This window comes from Diorhabda sublineata, chromosome 7 (genome assembly GCF_026230105.1).
Source record: "Diorhabda sublineata isolate icDioSubl1.1 chromosome 7, icDioSubl1.1, whole genome shotgun sequence".
Classification (NCBI taxonomy): Eukaryota; Metazoa; Arthropoda; class Insecta; order Coleoptera; family Chrysomelidae; genus Diorhabda; species Diorhabda sublineata.
The window spans coordinates 30,401,506-30,421,976 of record NC_079480.1 but is presented as its reverse complement, the minus strand read 5'-3'; the positions used below and the strand labels follow the sequence as shown (position 1 = coordinate 30,421,976).

Below are 20,471 nucleotides of genomic sequence, written 5' to 3'. Positions count from 1 at the left end.
ACATTCAAAGATCTATATCTCAGGTTCTAATATAGCTACAGAGTTCGTTTTGGTTTAGGAACACTCACTGAAACACCTTATTTCTTTTGAGTTTTTGAACACTTAAATCGGTTGAGTTGGAGAGGAGCTAGGCGCGGACATTCAACGTGAAGTTATGGATTTTTGTAGGTTTTTGGCAATTTTTCTACATTCAAAGATCTATATCTCAGGTTCTAATATAGCTACAGAGTTCGTTCTTTTCTATTATAATGATTTCTGATACTTATTTAATGGATTCGATGTGAGCGAAGCCGCGGGTAAAAGCTAGTTTTTCTTACTTTATACAAAATGTTATGGTAGTTACCCCCAAGCTTCAGAGACTATAAGGAATGCTTTAATTGTTGCTCAGATATCTTATAATTTTCGAATAATAATATACTGGTTCTTCCTATATATTTTTCGATTGGTAGTATTCTCAATTTGTTACCTTCTTACATCATAGAATATTTATAAAAATAATCCTATTAAAGACTTTGTTTTATTAGTATATCTGATATATATGTCCTTACAAAAAAATAGGTTCTAATGATTTATCTATAAGGACAGTTGACTGAATCTTGAGTGCTCTTGGAATAATTTTAAAAACTGTTATTTTATTTTCTGTCAAATCGTTCGATAAAGTTTAGATAAAATATTCTTTGACCTTTAGATTTGTTTCGTGTTTGCATATAAAATATATTTTAGCATGTATGTCAAGATTGGTTGAAACTTGTTAGTGAATGTGGAGTGTGTAATTACATCATTTATTTTTATTATTGGGTTTTGCCAGTGCGAGATATATTGAATAGTTATTAAGTAGTGGTTAATTGAACACGTCAGTTGGGTTTTTATTTTTAATTGCTTCGTTTACGTCTGTAAGTATAAAGTTATTTAATTATTACTGAATAGTTGAAAGAAGCCTTTGTGGATTTGTGAAAAACCAAATAAATATGCAAAACGTTATACGGAGAAAGCATCTTCTATCGCAAAACCGAAATTGCGTAGTTAATAGGTTTATAAATAAAAGGCTTAATTTTTTGTGTTCTAGATATTTAACTAACCTGTTTAAATGTAAGTTAGGATGGTACAAAATAGATTGTCAATGAAGGGTTAAATAAATAATCGATGCGTTTCACGTCCAGTGAATGTAAAATATAGATTGATAAAAAAGGGTGAATAATCCTAAAGCCAGGTGGATTAATATTCCAGTAGTTTATAGTTTATATTGATTCAGCTTCTTGAAAGTAATGTAATTCATTCAAAATTAAAAAATTGTTGTATTATTGTGAATAAAAGTTTTTAAAAATAGTTTTTTATTCAACAAAACTATTTTGATTACATTTAACAATTTTTTGCTGGGAAATCATTGCAGGGAAAGTCACGCTGATGTATATTGCGCATGTGCAGTCACCTTAAGGGTCAAAATTGATTTTTGAAGAGCAGTTAACAAACAATTGAAATAGCAAAAAAAATTTTCACCCTCCAGTTTAAGACAGCCCCTTATTGGTTTTTAAAATAGATAAGAAACTGACTTTTCAACCTACTTCGGTCTTTATCAAAATAATGTGGCTTGACATTGACATTATGGTTAATTATGTACAGGGTGTCAAACATAATGTGACCCATATACTTTTCTCAAAACCTGTAAGATTTATGAAAAAACTTTAATCAAAAAAGTTCTTTGTATTTAAAGGAGTTTATAGATTATTGACTTTTACCGGAAATGTACGAAATCTAGAAATTGTATACAAATCCTAGGAAATTTATATAAGTTATTTAGGAAATGTATAAAATATTGTTTCAAAAACTATTTAATACATAAATGTCCTAGGAATTGTATATAATTCCAATATCGTATTAGGAAATGTATAAAAATAATGCTTTCTGTAATAAACCACGTTACTAAAATGAGAAAAATAATTTTTATTAAAGCACTCGTTGAGACAACAACGTTCAGGTAACAGTCATATCGTAAAATATAATTGTATCGCCGCAATGACCAATAATCACGAGAATTCTTTTTAGCTGATATTTTTACCGTGGAAACTTCTTCAATTAACCCTTTATAAGGATCATCTTCAATATAAGCAGTATTCTTAGCGTTTGTTAACGTTCTTAATGACGCTAAAGTACTTTAAAATCGCTCTTTCATAACGGCGATGCGTGATTCGGTAGCCATCTGAAATATTTACATTTCCGATTACTATTTAGACAATGTATAGATTTCCTAGGAAATGTGTCTAATATAATTTATTTTACACATTTCCGTGCGATTTTAGGAATTACGCGTACATTTCGTAAGAATTGTATACAATGACGGATTACATACATTTCCGGTAACATAGACATAAACTTTGGAATTTTAAATGGAACACCCTATACATATTTTATTGCGTTTAATTTAATGAATGAATATGCAGAAAATTAATAAAATATACTTGATTAAAATACCCGAATGATATTTAAGGACCGGAATTTTACAATTTGTTCTCTATGTATCCCCCATTTTCTCCATGCTTCGGATTTTCTCTCGTACTGCACCACTTTGAGATAACCAGTTTCCTCTCGATTTTTTTCTTACAGCTCTGCCACTGTATAGTGAATCAGGACTCCTAGGAGGCCTCGAATTTGTCCCATTTCTACAGATTGTTACATTGTCATGGTGGCGTAGATAATTTATTACAGTGATATGGAGCACTGTTATGCTCGATAATTTTGCGGCAATCTGTTTATTTCAATTTCTATCTGATTTCTGATCAAATACTTAATTTCAAGCCGTATATTACCAAAACAATAGGAATCAATTAGATACCCTTGGCTACTATGATATTTTTTTCTGTAACGAGGTTTTCAAATAAGCTGATATTCCTTGAATTTTTGGTTTTTTGATAACTCTTAGAGGTTTGGAGAAGACTCAGAAGGTAAATCATGTCCCTGTTAAAGGAGCAGATTTTGGCAGTTAACATGTCATGAATTATTTCTCTGTGTCAAGTATTTAGATATATTGAATAGATGCGATAGGATATATTTGACTGTCATTTAAATCAGTGATTCCCAAAGTAGTCAAGGAGTTCACGGGAAACTCTATTAGTAGTGTACTTGAATTTCCATAGTTGAATGAGATTTTTTGATGTATTGATATCTAGTTAGTCTAGAGTAAGTAAACCAGTAAACCAGAGTTACGCAATAAATTAAAAGAAAAAAGATGTCCACGGAAATTGTGAAAATCGAAAAATTGGAGTATAGAGCCATCATCAAGTACCTGTATTTAAAAGGGTTGAGAGGTAAGCAGATTTACGAAGATATGTTTAATACCCTTGGTGATCAATGTCCTTCGTATGCGACCGTGAAAATTTGGACTTCAAGCTTCGAAAGAGGTAAATTTTCCAAATCCCCAAATGTTTGAATGTTGACCAAGAGCGTGCAAGGGTACGATCCAGAAACAAAGCAACAATCGATGGAATGGCGACAGTCTGGTTCTCCAAGACCTAAAAATGTCCAAAAATCTTCTGGAAAATTTCTTGATTCTGTTTTTTGTGATTGCCATGGAGTAATCATGATTGATTTTTTGGATAAGGGTAGAACAATAACTGGAGATTACTATTCGACATTAATGACCACTTTAGGGGAAATAATTAAAAAGAAAAGACGCGGAAAGCTATCTAAAGGTGTTTTGTTTTTGCAGGTCAATGCCCCTGCACACAAATCTCATGTTGCCATGCAAAAAATTCGTGATTTAGGGTTTGAATTACTAGGCCCCCCTTATTCACCAGATTTGGCTCCGTCTGACGTCGTAAAAGGTCGTAAATTTTCTTCCAACGAGGAGGTAATGAAAGCTGTGGAGGTCTGGTTTGCAGAGGAAGAAGAAACATTTTTTGAAAGGTCTAGAGACGTTGCAGGTTCGCTGAAATAAATGTATCCAATTAAGAGGAGAATATTTTGACATTGAAATTTTGTTTGGTTCTATAGTAGGCTAAGAATGTTTCAATATAACCTCGTAATATGATGTAAATGTATAAACTAAAACTAGTAATAGTATTTTAAAAGTGGTTTATGAGGAAATAAACTTGAAAACTTCTGAAGTTTTCTAATAAATAAGAGGCAAAATAAAATGTTTGGCTAGATCTCCCGATTTATCTTTTCCAAGCTGTATTTGTTTTGGTGATATATAAAAATTTGTGTGCAGCACAAAACGAGATAATCGTAATGATAAAAAAAGACTGATAACAGACTCATCTTCTACGAAAAAAAAAATTCATATAAATTTAATAGAAATCAAAATAATAGGAAGATGTAAAGATATATGCAATGTAAAATGCATAACTTCATTGTTTACCCTTTATAATATAATTTGCAGATTCTCATCATTTTGAATAACTAAATTCATGTTTTTGATTATCCAATATTTCTACATGAAAGTGACCATGACAGAATATGTTAATTGAGTAATTAAAAAACAATTAAGAATAAAAATATACTCCGTTGTTGTCGTCAACAGGCAGGATCGTATTTAGGCAGAGACCTAATAGATCCGGGCATGTTTAGAACCATTCACAAATTACGTAGATTAATATATATATATATATATATATATATATATATATATATATATATATATATATATATATATATATATATACAGAGTGGCCCAAAAGTCGCGCAACCAATTGAAAAAAAATGACATTGCGTAGCAAAAGTACAAAATTTATTCGAAAAAAAAAACGAAATACACAAAATTAGTTTGAAGCAAGGCAAAAGCTGACTCCTTGGCATTATAACAGATGTTCGAAATGACCTCCTTCTTGTTCTGTGCACTTCAGACATCGCTTCTTAACAACTTTACAGATGCGCGCAAGTGTAGGTTTATCTGCATTCAGCGTATCGACTTCGTTGGTGATTATGTTTTTCATGGTCTCCACATCTGGTAAAGCATTTTTGAACACGCTATCCTTTAAAATTCCCCACACTGCAAAATCTAAAGGAGTCAGGTCAGGAGATCTTGGTGGTCATTCCACTTGACCTCGTCTACCAATCCAATCCGGAAAATTTTGATTTAGGAATTCGCGAACAATTACAGCGTAATGGGCCGGCGCGCCATCTTGTTGAAGAGTTAACACACGACCAGACAAATCCGGGTTATTATTCAGTTCTTCGCGCAGTTCCATCAACAAATCAAGGTATGCAGCACCTGTTACTGTTGTGTCGAAAAAGTAAGGGCCAATGATTCCGAAGGAGCAAACACCAGGCCATACCGTTACACCTGGAACATTTAATTCTTCTTGGATGGTGATATGCGGATTGTCTGTAGACCAGTATACGCAATTGTGTCTGTTGATTCAGCCATTTAATTTAAATTGTGCTTCATCTGACCACAAAACGCTCCTTTACACACGAACAACTGTAAGATATTCGATAGAAACGCGTAACCTTGTACTAGTATGGTGAAACCAACTCATGCGCATTTTGTGTTAGCGTTGCGCGACTTTTGGGCCACTCTGTATATATATATATATATATATATATATATATATATATATATATATATAATGATCTTTTAGATACCCCAAAAGGGAACAACAGTTTTGGATTTAAAAAAGGCTATAAGAAGAACTTTCACATTAAAACAACAACGTCAAAGAATTAAAACTAAAATTAGTTGGAGGTATGTTTGGAGGACATTCTACCTTCAAAACATTCAAACCGGTCAGGTCATGAAAGATGATAGGAAAGAAGTGTCTGCTTATGGTAAGTAACATTTTTTATTTCAATCAATATGCCGTACTCATATTTCATTTGGTTTTTGGATTCTATTAATTGTTATGCGGTCCATATATACGGTGTTTCTATATCCATTTTGATGTAGGAATATGAACCCTTACGGAGCCTAGTTGCTGAGATATAGGGCGTTCAAAATTTTAAATCAAAATTTTGCCATAAATCAAGAACGTCTTTGAATTATTTTTTCAAATTTGGTCACCAATATGCTCCTTAATAAAGTAATATTTTGACATAAGCAAACTTCGGAAAAATTTAACCAGTGGCGTGCTGTCAGGGTTAGTTGTCAAATTTATCTCCCTATTTTTTACGCCACTGTAGCAAATTCTTGGTTTAACTTTGTTTTAAATCGCCTGATTTTTTTAGTTAAAATATTAATAACCTTTTATGGAGCTAAAATAAAAATAATTTTTCTTTGTTTCGAACTACTCACCCTTAATCATTATTCGAAATTAAATGAATTTGTAAATTACTGTTTATAGACTTTTGTTTAGAAGCAAATTTCTACAACATTCAACACCGTTCATTTTAGCTCCATAAAAGGTTATTAGTTTTTTAACTAAAAATAATCAGGCAAATTTAAAACAAAATTGAAAAAAGAATTTGCTACAGTGGCGTAAAAAATAGGGAGATAAAAGTGACAACTAACCCTGACAGCGCGCCACTGGTTAAATTTTTCCTAAGTTTGTTTCTTCTTCTTCTTCCTGCTGTGTATAGGCATCATTGCCTGTTTTCTTCACATCATTGCCTCTGCTCAGTCACCTGGGAGGTTGTCACTCCATCTTTTCCTAGGTCTTCCAATGCTTCTTTGTCCTGCTGGTGATTTGTCCCTTGATATTTTCACAATTCGTTCTTCCGTCATGCGGTCAATGTGCTCATTCCATTTTATCTTTCTATCCAGTACCCAGTCATTGATGTTATCTATCCCGCATATTCGTCTTATGCTTTCACTCCTTTCTCTATCCATTAGTGTTCTTTCTGCTATTCTTCGAACTATTTTCATTTCTGTAGTCTCCAATGTCCGTTACGTTTTAGAGGTCTCAGGTCGGGTCTCTGCTGCATAGGATAATATAGGTCTGATTGCGGTCTTGCTTCAGTTCGAATGTATTTATTTCACCAGATTGTGTCATTTAGGTATGCTGCTGCTCTTGAGGCTCTTGTAGTTTGGTTTCTTACTTCCGTCTCCACGTCCCCGTGTCCAGATATTTCGTTTCCCAGATATTTACATTTCATTTCCTGGTGTATTATTTTGTTATCTACCATAAGCTTACATCTGATCTGTGTAACCATTGATTTTGTCTCTGATATTATCGTATTGAACTTTTTGGCTGTTTTGTTAAATTGGTACAGTAGCCTTTGCAGATCGTCCTCGTTCTCCGCCAACAGTACCGCATCGTCTGCATAGCACAGGATTTTGACCTCTTTATTTCCCCATTTTGTATCCTCTTAGTTTGTTTATGTCAAAATATTACTTTATTAAGGAGACAAAATTTGATAAGAAAATTTAATGCGTTCTTGATTTATGGCAAATTTTTTATTTTGATTTAAAATTTTGAACACCCTGTATTTCAGCAACTAGGCCCCGTAAGGGTCGTATTCCCATATCAAAATTAATCATTTATTGAGATCTCTCACCCTTTATATGGAGTAAATTCAATTTTACCGTTATTATGTATTACCTAATAAAAACCTGGAATAGATCGATTTTTATTCTTAAATGGACAATTTAAAGTATGAAATTATTCCCTTACAGCATCCCCTCGAAAATTTTAAATAAGAAACGGGGTCGTGTGGCATCTTGTTGGAAAGGGATTTTAGTCCTTTGTTCAGCAATATGAATTTTTTTTTACATCTGGTGCAATTATAACACAAATTTTTAAGAAGAATGAAGATAATAATGTCACATAATATTTAGAATGTATTTTTCAATGTACTTTACAATTAAATTAAATGTTCAAAATGTCCACCATTGACTTCTTGACAATAACCGAGGCGATATATAATAATATTAAATAATTCTAACTACGTACAAAATGCGGTGGAGCTCCGTCTTGTTGGTAGTAAATATATCTGGATGATTAATATCAGGAAAAAGTCTTTGTAATGTAATGCACTAAGAAGTTCATAAAAAAATCTAGATAAACTTCAACAGTACCCCCAAAAAATTAATTGCCAATATACCAGCTGAAATGTTCACTTTTTTCGGATATTGAGTGTGAGCCTCTCACATCCAGTAAGGGTTTCCTCTGCTCCAATATTTACAGTTCTGTTTGTTATCCGTTCCGTCGCTTCTTCAGAAAAAATTGTGTGTGTGTGTCAGCTCCGACGCACGACTGGAGTTTACTCCTTAAGTTCGATAGTCTAAACAGACGCAAAAAGAGTTTATTTATCTTAAAAAAGATTGGTTGATTGCCTGAATATTTTGGGTTTCCTTCATTAATTTTTTTTTAATCTGTAAGCTCGCTGTCTCTCGGCTGGAGTTTTTGGAGGTTTAGATTTTTTCCTAGTCAAAAAATATAAAAAAAAATTAGAAAATTTATAAATGCATAATTATAAAAATTTTAACCGACTTTAAGAAAATTGATAAAAAAAGGTTTTTATAAACATTTTTTTTTAAATTATTAAAATTAATTTTTTATTTAAAATATAATATTAATAATTAACAAAAATTGTTATAAAAAGATAATTATGTCACTAAATCTTTTACATACAATAATAAATAGTACATGAAAATTATTTAAATAAGCTAAAAAATAACTTTTCGAAAGAAAATTATATAAAAACATTATTATAATGAAAAAATATTGTCGATTTTTCTGATAATATTATCGAATTATTGACTACAGTTGATAATATTTAAAAATTATTTATAAAATAAATCATAATAACGTGGAAGAATTTATAGACATCGACAAAAAAATTAATTTTTGGTTAGGTTAGAAATTTTCTATTTTATGTGGATGCGCTCGATAATTCATATTGGGTTGATTATCTAATTTTATGTGTTGTTTTCAAATATATATTTATATGAACTACATCGATAATTATTAAAATATTTAATAAATACAAATTGCACATGCTCATACATATAATACTTGAATTGTAACGTACCTTGCAACCACGTGTTTGTTAGATGTTCCGGCAATATCATCTACACCTCTTTCTGCCACAGTTATTTGAAAATACTTTCAGTTCACTTTAGCGGAACACAATGATAATAAAACTTCACAATGACAGCAATATAAGTATGTCGACACTGACAAATTAGAAAGTTGCGCATCAAAAACGTAACGAGGTCATTCATCGATAGATTTTACTCCTCACATTTTTCTCATACCGGGCCCGTTATATATGCAAATCGATTCTTAAGGAGTTTTATGTTTTTGTTTATGAACTTCAAATCTGCGTTCATTCTGTCCATCGTCAATTCACAGCATTCTTGCCTTCTGTCAGGATCATCTTTATTTAACTGGGCCAATTGAATTTTGTAAGGGTAGTATTTTTTTATGCAAAACTCTCAAAATAGATGATTTACTCACATTTACTTTGTCGGCGGCAAGTTCTCGAGTTGTTTTAAGCAGATTTTCCTCTCTAGAAGTACATTTAACTTTTCGTCAGTAAATTGAATATTTCTACCTAGTTTTTCAATAGTTTTTACATGTCCAGTTTCACGAATCTTTTTTTTTTTTTTCAATTTTGCTGTAGACTGCGAAACGTGTTGACCAGGATATTTATTATCGAAAATTTCACAAAACTCCTTTTGAATTCTCGTTTTATTACCACAACCAATCATAATTAAAATGTCTATTCTTCGAGTCTCGGACAAATGAGCCATAATTAAATTGTACAAATATTATACTGACGCCTTTTAGTAATTTCAAATACCTAAATGACATCAGCCTACCACATCATTCATATCAAATGTTTTGAAGATTTTTCTCTCTCAAGTTAGTTTATGTATGTTGCTTTATCTACTTTATTTTACGGTTATTAGGCCAAATTAGGCCAAAAAATAAGAATGAAGCTACACGCTGAATTCGACATCCATATTTCATTAAAAATACTAAAAGTAAAAAACAAGTTGAATTGACTTGTCTTCCTCCAACCTCAGTTGCTGTTTATCAGCATCTTTTTCGGTTATAATATTAAGTTCAAGTGTGACTTGGTTATCAGTTGGACCCTATAGACTAGGATTGGAAATTGTATAACAATACATTAAAAACCGTTCAAACATTACTCCCATCTGCAGCGGAAAAATTGCCGAACACAATTTTTTGCAACGCAAAAAGAGATGCAACTATGGAGTGTAGAGAAGGAGGAACGTCTCTTATGGACGGTACGTTTAAAATATGGTCTGAATTCTGTAGGGATAATACGTGGCGCTGATTGTACTATGGGATTGAGATCTGAAGTTAAACACTTACTGTATAAGAAATTATCAAAGTTGTGACTGACGTTTGATTATATTCATGTGAAAAGCTGTGCAATCCTTAATATCTTATTAGATTTTTATTTTTTATTAAGAACTTGATATATTTCTGTACCTGCTTGCATAAGCTAATTACCAATGATATTTTAACAAAACTATAATTATTATATTTGTTGCGGATAGAGTTCAATATTTTATTTCTATGAACCAAAATGTTTTATTTTCAATTATTTTATTATTCTATTATTTTTATTGATCTAATTATATTGCTATAATTATTATATTAGTTACGGATAAAATTCAACATTTTATTTTAATTAACCAAAATGTTTTTTTTTATACTATTTCATTATTGTTACATGATTGTACTTTTTTTTCATATTAGAATATATGTATTATCTAAACCAAATAAATAGCTAAAAAATAAAGTTAATTTAACGAGATTCCGTTTTGTTAATCGTTTCATTATTTTAATACTACTAATTTCATTATCACGGTGCATTATTTAAAGCATTACTATACAGTTATTTTCAAATCAGCGCGTAAAATTCAAGCGCCACCTATTTACCCATCAAAAATCAGCTCACATTTTTTAACCCAGAGACGTTCCTCCTTCTCTACACTCCATAGATGCAACACTAAATGTGGTTGCGAAAAAGTCGGACTGTTCTGTTCTCTGGCATATACACTTTGTCAAGGCCGGTCGTGTTCTAATATTGAATCACCAACAGTGGAGAATCCGTTTGATTTCAACGAGGCGACATGCGATATATCGCTTTTGACGATATGGCAAAATGAAGAAGAAAAGACTTTGAAAGTTATGACCCGGATTATTAAATTTCACAATTTTTGTTTCATTTAAATCGCTTTTATCTTTTCAACCTCTGCTAATTTCGATTATTTTGCAATAGTTTCAAATTGAACATAATCACAACAGACCCACGGGATAGGCTTACTGGGGAAACTATGTTAAAAAAAACGCGCTAAGTACACCATCTCATATTATGACGATTACAACTTTTACAACTTTTTGAATCTTTATATCTCAGGAACAGTGACTCAAAGGAAAAAATATATTGATACGTTTTTTATAGATAATTTTATGATCTACAATATTCAATTTTTGTCTATAATAAAACTTATCGATTTGCTACGGCGGGTGTAATTTGGGCGCTAACCATCCTTCTTTACCTGTCTGACCAAGAAGGGTAGATAATCCGACATGTATTTTCGGCGCTAAGAAGTGCAGGTAGGTCGAGTCATAAAATAACCCAATAGAGGGAAAGTTGATAGATTTTTAAGTAGGTTAGGTTAGGTTAGGTTAGGTTAGATTATGTAAATATTTTATTTTATATGTAATATGTACTTAAGTACTAAATAAAAATATAAAGAAATATAAAATTTACTTTATTCTGTAGAGTGTTACAAAAATGTTGTGAGGAAACTTTATTAAGGGCAAATTTTTTCAGACCTTAAGTGATAATAGGTCATTTCTCTTATAGGAAAATCTAAAAATCAAAAATATATCTTATTATAAATGTCGGCGATTTAATAAATAACTGTATTTCATAAATCATGTACTTCAGTCGGTTAGCGCCCAAAATACACATAAGATTAAAATGACCCTTCGGTCTTGGCGCCTAGTTTACATGTTGTAAAAAGTACATTAATCCTTTAGCGCCCAAATTACATCCGCCCATTTGATAAAAATCGCGAAAAACTAATTCTTTTTACCCTTGACCTTGAATAAAATTTTTTCCATATACGGGAATGACGAGGAAACTTCAAATATTAATTATATTTTAAACAATTTTACTGATTTTCTTGGTTAGCTTGGTGGGAATTTATGTAACTCTACCGGACTAATACATTTATATAAGTAATTTGTAGATACTTATTACTATATTATTTATAGAGAAACATGAAATGGTTTCTAATGTTATTCGATTGTTCAATACACTTTTATTTCAGGAATTGTAAATAAATCCCAAATCAGATTCGTGAAAAGACTAAGAAAGGAAGCTTCAAAGAGTGAGTCATGCTGACACGAAATGCTAAAAAAAGTAAACTTAAAATGGAGTCCACTAATAGCCTTGTTTATTATTCCACTAACAGGTAAACCACGTTACATATCTAAGTATATTCTTATGAAAAATAATATAGATTTCAGTTTTATAGGTACATACTTTTAATTATATTTTTTTAGCATTGGAAAGTGAAAAATATCCTTGGCTAGACCAAATCGCTAGACAGGAACAGGTAATAGAAAGCTGTGATATAATGGGTTTGAGATATAAAAATAAATTGAGTATAAATAAGCTGGATCATATCTTAGTTGATCATAATCATAAGTTACTCTACTGTTATGTTCCTAAAGTGGCCTGTACAAATTGGAAACGGGTATGTATTTACTTGTATGCAAAATATACAAAAAGTTCTTTTGTAACAAGTACTTCTACAATATTAAGTAGTACTACTAACTACCTAACTTGAAATATCTTAATGACTATCATCAGGATTGGGATGAGCAATTAAAACACAATAGTACAAAATTAAACCATAATTGTGAAAATTGAAATTTAACTGACGCTGTTGAGTCAAAAGGATTCATGATTCAAAAAATTATGGAAAGTCATAGCAAATATTGTTCAAGTGGCTCTCCAGGTAAAAGTAAAAATTTTTAGTTGACATGACACGATCAGAGAAGCATGCACCCACTGAAAGGCTGAACGATAGCATGCTCGGCCTGTTTCTTATTAATATTCAATCCCTAAGACACAAAACAGATGAACTGTATCTTTTACTAGTGGAGCTTAATTTTCCAGAAATTGTTGCCATCACTGAACATTGGTTAAACTATTTTTGTCAAAAACTATACAAAAGTAGCCAGTCAATGTTTAATTCCTTTGGTATGGCATGCATACAATGGCGCCAACCAGAATAACTAAAACCAGTTGTAGTGCCATAGACTATGTCGTGTCATTGTATGATTCAGAATCCATCGACTGGACTGTCTTTAATGCAGTTTCTTCAATCATGAAACATTTTCGGTAAAATTCAGTACTAAAAATGTTCATCACAAATAATGCCGTATCTTCTAGAGAGAAATTTTCAAAACTTAAAGCACGGTTCTCAAACAACTAACCGGAAAATGCTCTCCGGTGATGTGGACTTCGAATTAATGACATCAAAAATCAATACTCACCTGGAACTGATGGACTTGTTGTTGCTGAATGTTTTCGAGTTTGCTCAATTGCACATTAAACCATCTTACCACTTTAGAGAGAGAGAGAGAGAGAGAGAGAGAGAGAGAGAGAGAGATAAATGCTTTATTGTCAAAAAATTGTTACAATTTGTAGACAAAAGCTTGTAAAAACTATAAAACCAACACAAAAATAACTAAATAAAGATACAATTAAAATAAAATTTCAATATACAGAATAAAACCACAATGAGTAACAAAATTATAGGTGATAGTAATAGATAATAGTTAGTATAGAAGTCCATAGCAAAATTAAACCAGTGTGCAGCATGACCTGAATTGAATATTATTATTTATAGATAGATATATATAGTCCTTGTAATGACATATTGCCGCCTTATCTAGAAAATTAAGTTCCTCCTGTTTTGCACTAAGATCAGTTTCCAAAGAACTGAACTTATCCACCTCTCGAACAGTTTATTATGCCCTTATTGAGTCCCTTTTGGTGTACGTGTGGTGCGACTCAATTTGAGCGAATCTTCAAACTACAAAAGAGAGTGTTTAGATATTTACTCAGAGTAAACAGAAGGGCTCACTGCCGGGACTTCTTTAAAATATTAAAAATAACAAAAAAAAATTAGATTTTGAATTTCATTTTCAAACAAAAGTTGAAAATAATATACTGTAACGCTAATAAGATAATCGAGTTGGAGGGAGGTATATTCTTGTTAATTTTATTTTTATTTAATATATTTTAGATTCTAATGGTTTTGACTGGAGAATCGAACTTAACTAATCCAATTCAAATATCAGCGAGTGATGCTCACCTGGAAAATTCAACTGTAAAATTATCCCAGTTAGATTATAAGGACATAAGAAAATGTTTACAAGATTACACGTTATTTTTGGTAGCAAGACATCCTTTTGAAAGATTACTATCGGCTTATAGGAATAAATTTATGGACAAGTCACAGAAAAATAAGTATTTTAAGGTAAATAATTTTTTGTCATTTGAGACAAAGGTTTTTACATAATCACAAACACATAAGAGACAATTCGTTTTTTATTGGTATTTGATATATCTACTTTATGGACCAAGGAAAAATTTTTATAGTTAAAAATTTATCTTATACTCATTTAATAGCTTTTAGTTGAGGTTGACTCATACAGATCTTGAAAAATTTAGTATACTAAATAATTCCATTTTACATGGCTAATTTTTGTGTGGCACTATCAATAAGAAGTGATAAGGACTCCGTCCGTTAACCCCGACACATCAAAGAGTACGACTTCAGTTTGCTGGAGCTTATTTGGACTAGAATATTACCAGTGATTGAATATACTGTTTTCACATTAGTTCAGATTTAACCTGTTTGTCAAATATATATGTTAACTAAGGTGGAATTTCTGGAACCATTGGTGATATTTATACTGAATACACTGTTTACACCACCACTACACCAACAATCACAATTACACTGTCTGACGCGCAGTTTACCTTCAGTCTCTGAAGACAATAAGTTATCGAAACGCGCGGCAGTCAGTGTAATTGTGAGTGCTGGTGTAATGGTGGTGTAAACAGTATATTCAGTATACATATATATGTTACTTAGTATATAGAACAATAGTGCTGCATAAAACCAAGGTGTACGTTTGGTTAGGGATAAGTGATGTTAAGGGATTGTATTAATATGGAGGGTTACATCGATATATAGTGATTATTGAAAGAGATTGTCTTATGCTAACAGTCACATTGTTGACATTAGGAAACATGAACATACTTTTGCATTCCTGATATCTACTTCCATTCTAACGCCTTCTTTTGTCTTTATCCATGTGTTTAATTTTTCTTCAATTTTCTTAAATGTATCTGTTAAAATTACTATATCGTCTGCCTTTACTTATCCGTCTGTTTCTACCGGTTCAGGGATTCTGTAGCTAATTATTGTAGTATTTTTCTTTTTTCCAAATTTATTTAAACTTTTTCTCAACAATTGCGTCTTAAAAATAACAAACATCTTACGGAGGTTCATAAAAAACATACATCAAAATCAATATTAAAGGCGCCGCCGCATTCGCGAAATTTTAGAGTTCTATTATAACTGTACAGGACCGGCTTCACGGTCAATGTCATGGACAAGTTCGTAACATTAGGTTAGGTTTCCTGTTTATAATTCTTCTTTTTTGTTGTATTTATGATTCTCCCCATGACAAGTATAAATAGAAGAGGACTAAGACTATCTCCTTGTTTTACACCCATCTCCATCCTAAACTTCCGTCTATTTGAACATTCCGTCTTTCGGTTTCATATATTCCTTTTGTTATCTGTTATTTTTCTAGAGATTATTATTTTCCTCATACTATCCCGTACCATTTTTCTGTCTATTGAGTCGAATACAGCTTTCAAATTGATGAATGTTATATTTCTCTTTCTATTAAGCTCCTTAATTTGTTTCCCTTTTCCAAATGCACTTTACTCCTCCCCTATTTCCTTATCGGTGTATTTCCTTATCTTTGTCTTCAATGATTTCTGCTTGTGGTATTGTTACTGTCTCCCAATTATCTTTCCCTTTATCTTCTTTGTGCATATTATGTAATCTATTATACTTTTTACTTCTCTTCTTTCTGCTATAAATTCGTATTTATCCTGTACTTTTTTTACTCTATCAATTCATTGCATGTACAGATTTCAAAATTCTTCTCTCATTCCTGTTTTTTATTTCTTATTATTTTCTTCCTATGCATCCTAAATCTATATTTTCGTCGTTTCCTATTCGGGCATTCCTGAATTCCTCCATTTTTTTCTCTTTAGTTCCTTCCACTGGTGCATATTTATATGATGTGAAATATTTTGTTTCAAGTCTAATTTTACGTAAATTACCCTTGATGATATGTCCCTTATATTCGTTAATTTCCTATTCAGGTCCTTCTTTGTTGCTTTTTGACCTTCCTTCATCCTTCAGTAGTGTATATGATATTTGTTCTGTATCATCATTGTTCCTTTTCCGTTTTTTTTTTGTTTAGCTATCTCCCAATACATTTATATCGTTTTCCTCCATTTCCATTATGAGCTCTTGTTCTTTTCCAGTTAATGATGTAATATTGTATGTAACAAGGCCGATTTTCCCTTTTATTTTGTATTTCCGTGAGTTCTAAGAAGAAAATAAAAACGATCAACAAATTAGAAAAAGAAGCAAGGAATTGAGGACTGGAAATAAATGTAGAAAAAAGGAAATATACCAGAAGAAAGAGAAAACCAACAAATACAATTATGAAACAGTATCGACCTTTAACTATCTAGGAATAACGTTGGGACAAACAACCAGAGACAGAATAAAGGAAAGGTTACAAAACGACTATCAAGCCTATGGAAGAAACAAAAACCTATTAAAAAACATATAATACCAGTAATAACGTATGCGATGGAAACAACAATAATCAACAAAAGGGAAAAAAAACTTAAAAGAACTGAGAAAAAAATAATGAGGACTAGAACAGGTCTAAACACAACACAGGAGGGAGAAAGGAGAGCTAAAAAAAAATGAAGAAATAGAGAAAGAGCTGGAGGAAAATATAGTGAGATATATAAAAGCACATAAACTCAACTGGGCTCGGCATATAATGAGAAGAAAACCAACTGAAATGATCAAAAGAATAACGTAATGGACCGCGTTGTGGCCAATGAGAAGAGGGAGGCCGAGAAAGACTTGAAGAAACGAAATAAAAAGGGGATAAGAGCACTTAATGTAGAGAACTGGAGGGCAAAATACCGGAACCGAAAGGAATGGAAAGTAATAACAAAAGCAGCCAAGACAAACGATAAACTACAAAAAAAATCAAAAATAGAAAACGGGGAATAATTCACCTCAAAAAAAGGATTTTAAAGCGCTATAAGCGATAGCCATAATCCAAAGGATTGAAAGGCTTAATTATGACGATTTTATATACTAGTCTGGTTCCCAAAAGAGCCTTTCAATTTACATTAGCTATCCCTTAGACTCGTTGAAATATTGCTCTTGGTTGAAATTGTATTAGCAATGAGATTTTAAGTGTGCCCAGGTACTATCAGGCTATAATTTTTAACATTTCTAAAAATAGCCTCTTGCTTCGTTTATAAAATTTTATTTCTCTCATTTCATACATTTTTTGTTCTACCTTCTTTCAGGTAGTTCATAATAGTACAGGATCCCCCTGCTTGATCCTGCCGGTATCTGTTTTTTTGATAAATTTAATTTTAAAGGAATCCCAAGAATGTATGGAATGGATTGTAAAAATTAGTCTTAATTATCTGTAATTTTAAGTAATTAACATACTAATATAACTTGCAGCTAATTATATTTTCGAGGTTCTAAAATGTTTTTAAAATTTTAATAAACACAAAATTACAATAATTTTATAAAGTTTGAATGAATATAATTAATCTCACAAGCGAATTAACTAACATTCATTGAAAGGTTGTTTACAATAATCCTATTTTATATTAAAATAAATGCTAATACATGTTTATGAAATATAATTTTTGTACGTTTTAATTTTAAGAATAATCTAGAGTTTTCTTCATATAACTAGCTATATGTTTTTCATTCGATTTTAATCATTTGAAGGAAAATGATGTAACAAATTAAAATAAAAATAGTTGCCAGTTCTCAATCATTAGGGTTGCCAGGTATATTTCTTTAAATTAACTTCACTCATCTGTTTCTTGTTAATTTTGATACAAAATTAAAATTCTATATATATTGAATACGAAAATCCATGGTTGCCAGTTGGACAAAGACCGCAAACAGAGGTTGCCATGATTTTTCTGAACGACTCTAGCTCCAGGTAACTGAAAGCGCAAGAGTGAAGATGCATTGTTACGTGCTGTAAACAATAGTATAATGTTGTGAAAATTAAGTTTTACTATTTTTTACATTATTTATTTAATATAAATTTTTGAGCATAATGAAAGTTTTTATCGCTTGAAGAAAGACTCATTTTTTATTTAAAAAGTTGTCTACAAGATCTTTATAGAAAATTGGAGTTTTTCCATTTTTGCTTTTATTTTATTGAGAACTACATTTGCTTTTTTTATCAATTCTAACAATATTATTTATATTGATGTAAACTTAACAATGAAACAAGTACATAGATATTTTCTAACATAATTTCTTATTATTTTTACGATATATCGGACGTTTAAGAATAACTGGCTTAAGATTATGGACTTAATTTTTCCCGAAAGCTTTATATCGTGAGATCAGTATATATATCCATTTTTCGCTCAAATTCATTTTTTAATATGTAAAAAATCGTTATAAAGAGTTAAATTATATTTTGATCTGTTATCCATTCGAAAATTATATTTTTTGTTTTAAATTTTTAGTTGCGCTATGGAAAACACATAATACAGAAATATCGCCAAAATCCTACAAAGGAAGACCTTGAAACAGGTGCTAATGTGACATTTAGAGAATTTATTCAATACCTCATCGATGAAGGAGTATTTTCAAATGAGCATTGGACACCCATCTACAACCTTTGTCTACCTTGTACTCTCAATTACACATTTATTAGCCATTATGAGACAATCACTGAAGATTCTTCGACTATTTTAAGAATGGTAAATGCGCCAAGGTTGACGTTTCCCGTAACCAAGTCTAAAAGAACCAAGGATAGCTTGAAATTTTATTTCCAGCAGTTATCTATTTATGAAATTGAAATATTGTATAAATTGTACGAAGCGGATTTTAAACTATTTGGTTATAGTCTTGAAGAAATATTAGGTTATGATTTAGCGTAAAATTAAAAAACTATTAAATGTAGAGTTAATGTTAATTTATGGTGTGTTGAAACATCAAAATGTCTTAATAGTAGAATTTTATATATAAATTATTTGTATTGTAAATTCATATGAAGAAACTTGATTGATTGATTAAACTCAGTGTTCGACTTTGTTTGACAGTATTTCCCTCATGTATCATAATGTAAAACTTTACTAAAATTTTATCGTGATTAATTTACTAAATTAATATCGCAGATCCCAAATAGTATCATAACTCAAAAACCTAGAAAATCCCTTTTATTGTATTATTGGTGCTATAAATCTATAACTAGATTCCGTGTAGTTTGGTTGCTTTTTGCAAAACTATGTCTTTACATATTTAAAAAGATATATGTAGTTTATTCCTGCTATTCAGACATCCAAAAAATTCTCATTTCATATTTTTTCGAGTGATAAGTGAAGTGAAGTCGTTTCTAATGTCGAACATCGATAGGCATTTTTTCTCGGTAAAAAATAAAAAAGTTGTCGCACTCTCAGCGCTAGAGACTATAGAGCGTTTAGTACCGTTAGTCTTTTTAGAAGTTTTTAAATAAACAAATGTTGCAATTGAATCAACTTGCAGCAAATACAAACAGAAAACGTGCCACCTTGCTTTATATGTGTAGATGTATATTTCTCTAATTTCTCCAGACCTTTTAAAGACGTTTCGACCTGTTGCAGTCTTTATCAAAATATTACTTGGCATTGCAAACAACCGCCAACGTGTTAAAAACATGCTCTATCGTTTTAAACATATTAATTTTTGATCTTAACCTTAAAAAATGTTCATTTACTTGTACCTGTCAATTTTCGTTATAATTTTTTTATGTTATGAATGTAGGTGTAGGTTTCAACTGTAATTACATATAGTTGCTCTCTACTCAATAGGGTACTTGCATATTTTTAAAAGTATTTATTTTTTTGTATATTCTTATATCTAAGTTATCGATATGAAATAATGTCAGAAAGTAAGATATTTGATTAAAAGTGAAAAAATATCTAAATTCATATTCAATTGAAAATTAGAATTATATAGATTATATAAGATCTAAGAATTAAAAAATATATAATAAAAGTTGTAGATAAACTATCCAAAACTATTTTTTTCTTAAACCATGCAAGTACCCTATTGTGGTTTACTAGTCAATGGTGCAATGTACAACGTTAATAGGTACCATATTTTGTACTATTTTTTAAAATAAAAAGTTTCAATCACTTTCAGCTCCATTATTAAAAAGTGAAAT

At 31.0% G+C, this 20,471-nt stretch overlaps 1 protein-coding gene across 2 annotated transcripts; it reads left to right on the top strand.

Annotated features, from left to right (window-relative positions):
- Positions 1–702: 702 nt before the first annotated feature.
- Positions 703–19,784, top strand: LOC130446319 (carbohydrate sulfotransferase 11). Of its 2 annotated transcripts, none has more exons than XM_056782500.1 (6): positions 703–893; positions 5,577–5,763; positions 12,194–12,337; positions 12,429–12,622; positions 14,183–14,416; positions 18,790–19,784. In XM_056782500.1, the coding sequence occupies exons 3-6, from the start codon at positions 12,274–12,276 to the stop codon at positions 19,204–19,206; spliced, it is 909 nt and encodes a 302-aa protein (XP_056638478.1). In that variant the 5' UTR covers positions 703–893; positions 5,577–5,763; positions 12,194–12,273; the 3' UTR covers positions 19,207–19,784. The 2 variants fall into 2 exon arrangements, with proteins under 2 accessions (XP_056638478.1, XP_056638479.1); XM_056782501.1 differs by lacking the exon at positions 703–893 and adding an exon at positions 3,673–3,917.
- Positions 19,785–20,471: the final 687 nt, after the last annotated feature.

Coding starts and splice junctions, on each gene's coding strand:
- LOC130446319 (XM_056782500.1), top strand. CDS start 12,274: ATGCTAAAAAAAGTAAACTTAAAATGGAGTCCACTAATAGCCTTGTTT. Junction 12,623..14,182: donor CCTGTACAAATTGGAAACGG/GTATGTATTTAC, acceptor AATATATTTTAG/ATTCTAATGGTTTTGACTGG. Junction 14,417..18,789: donor AGAAAAATAAGTATTTTAAG/GTAAATAATTTT, acceptor TTAAATTTTTAG/TTGCGCTATGGAAAACACAT.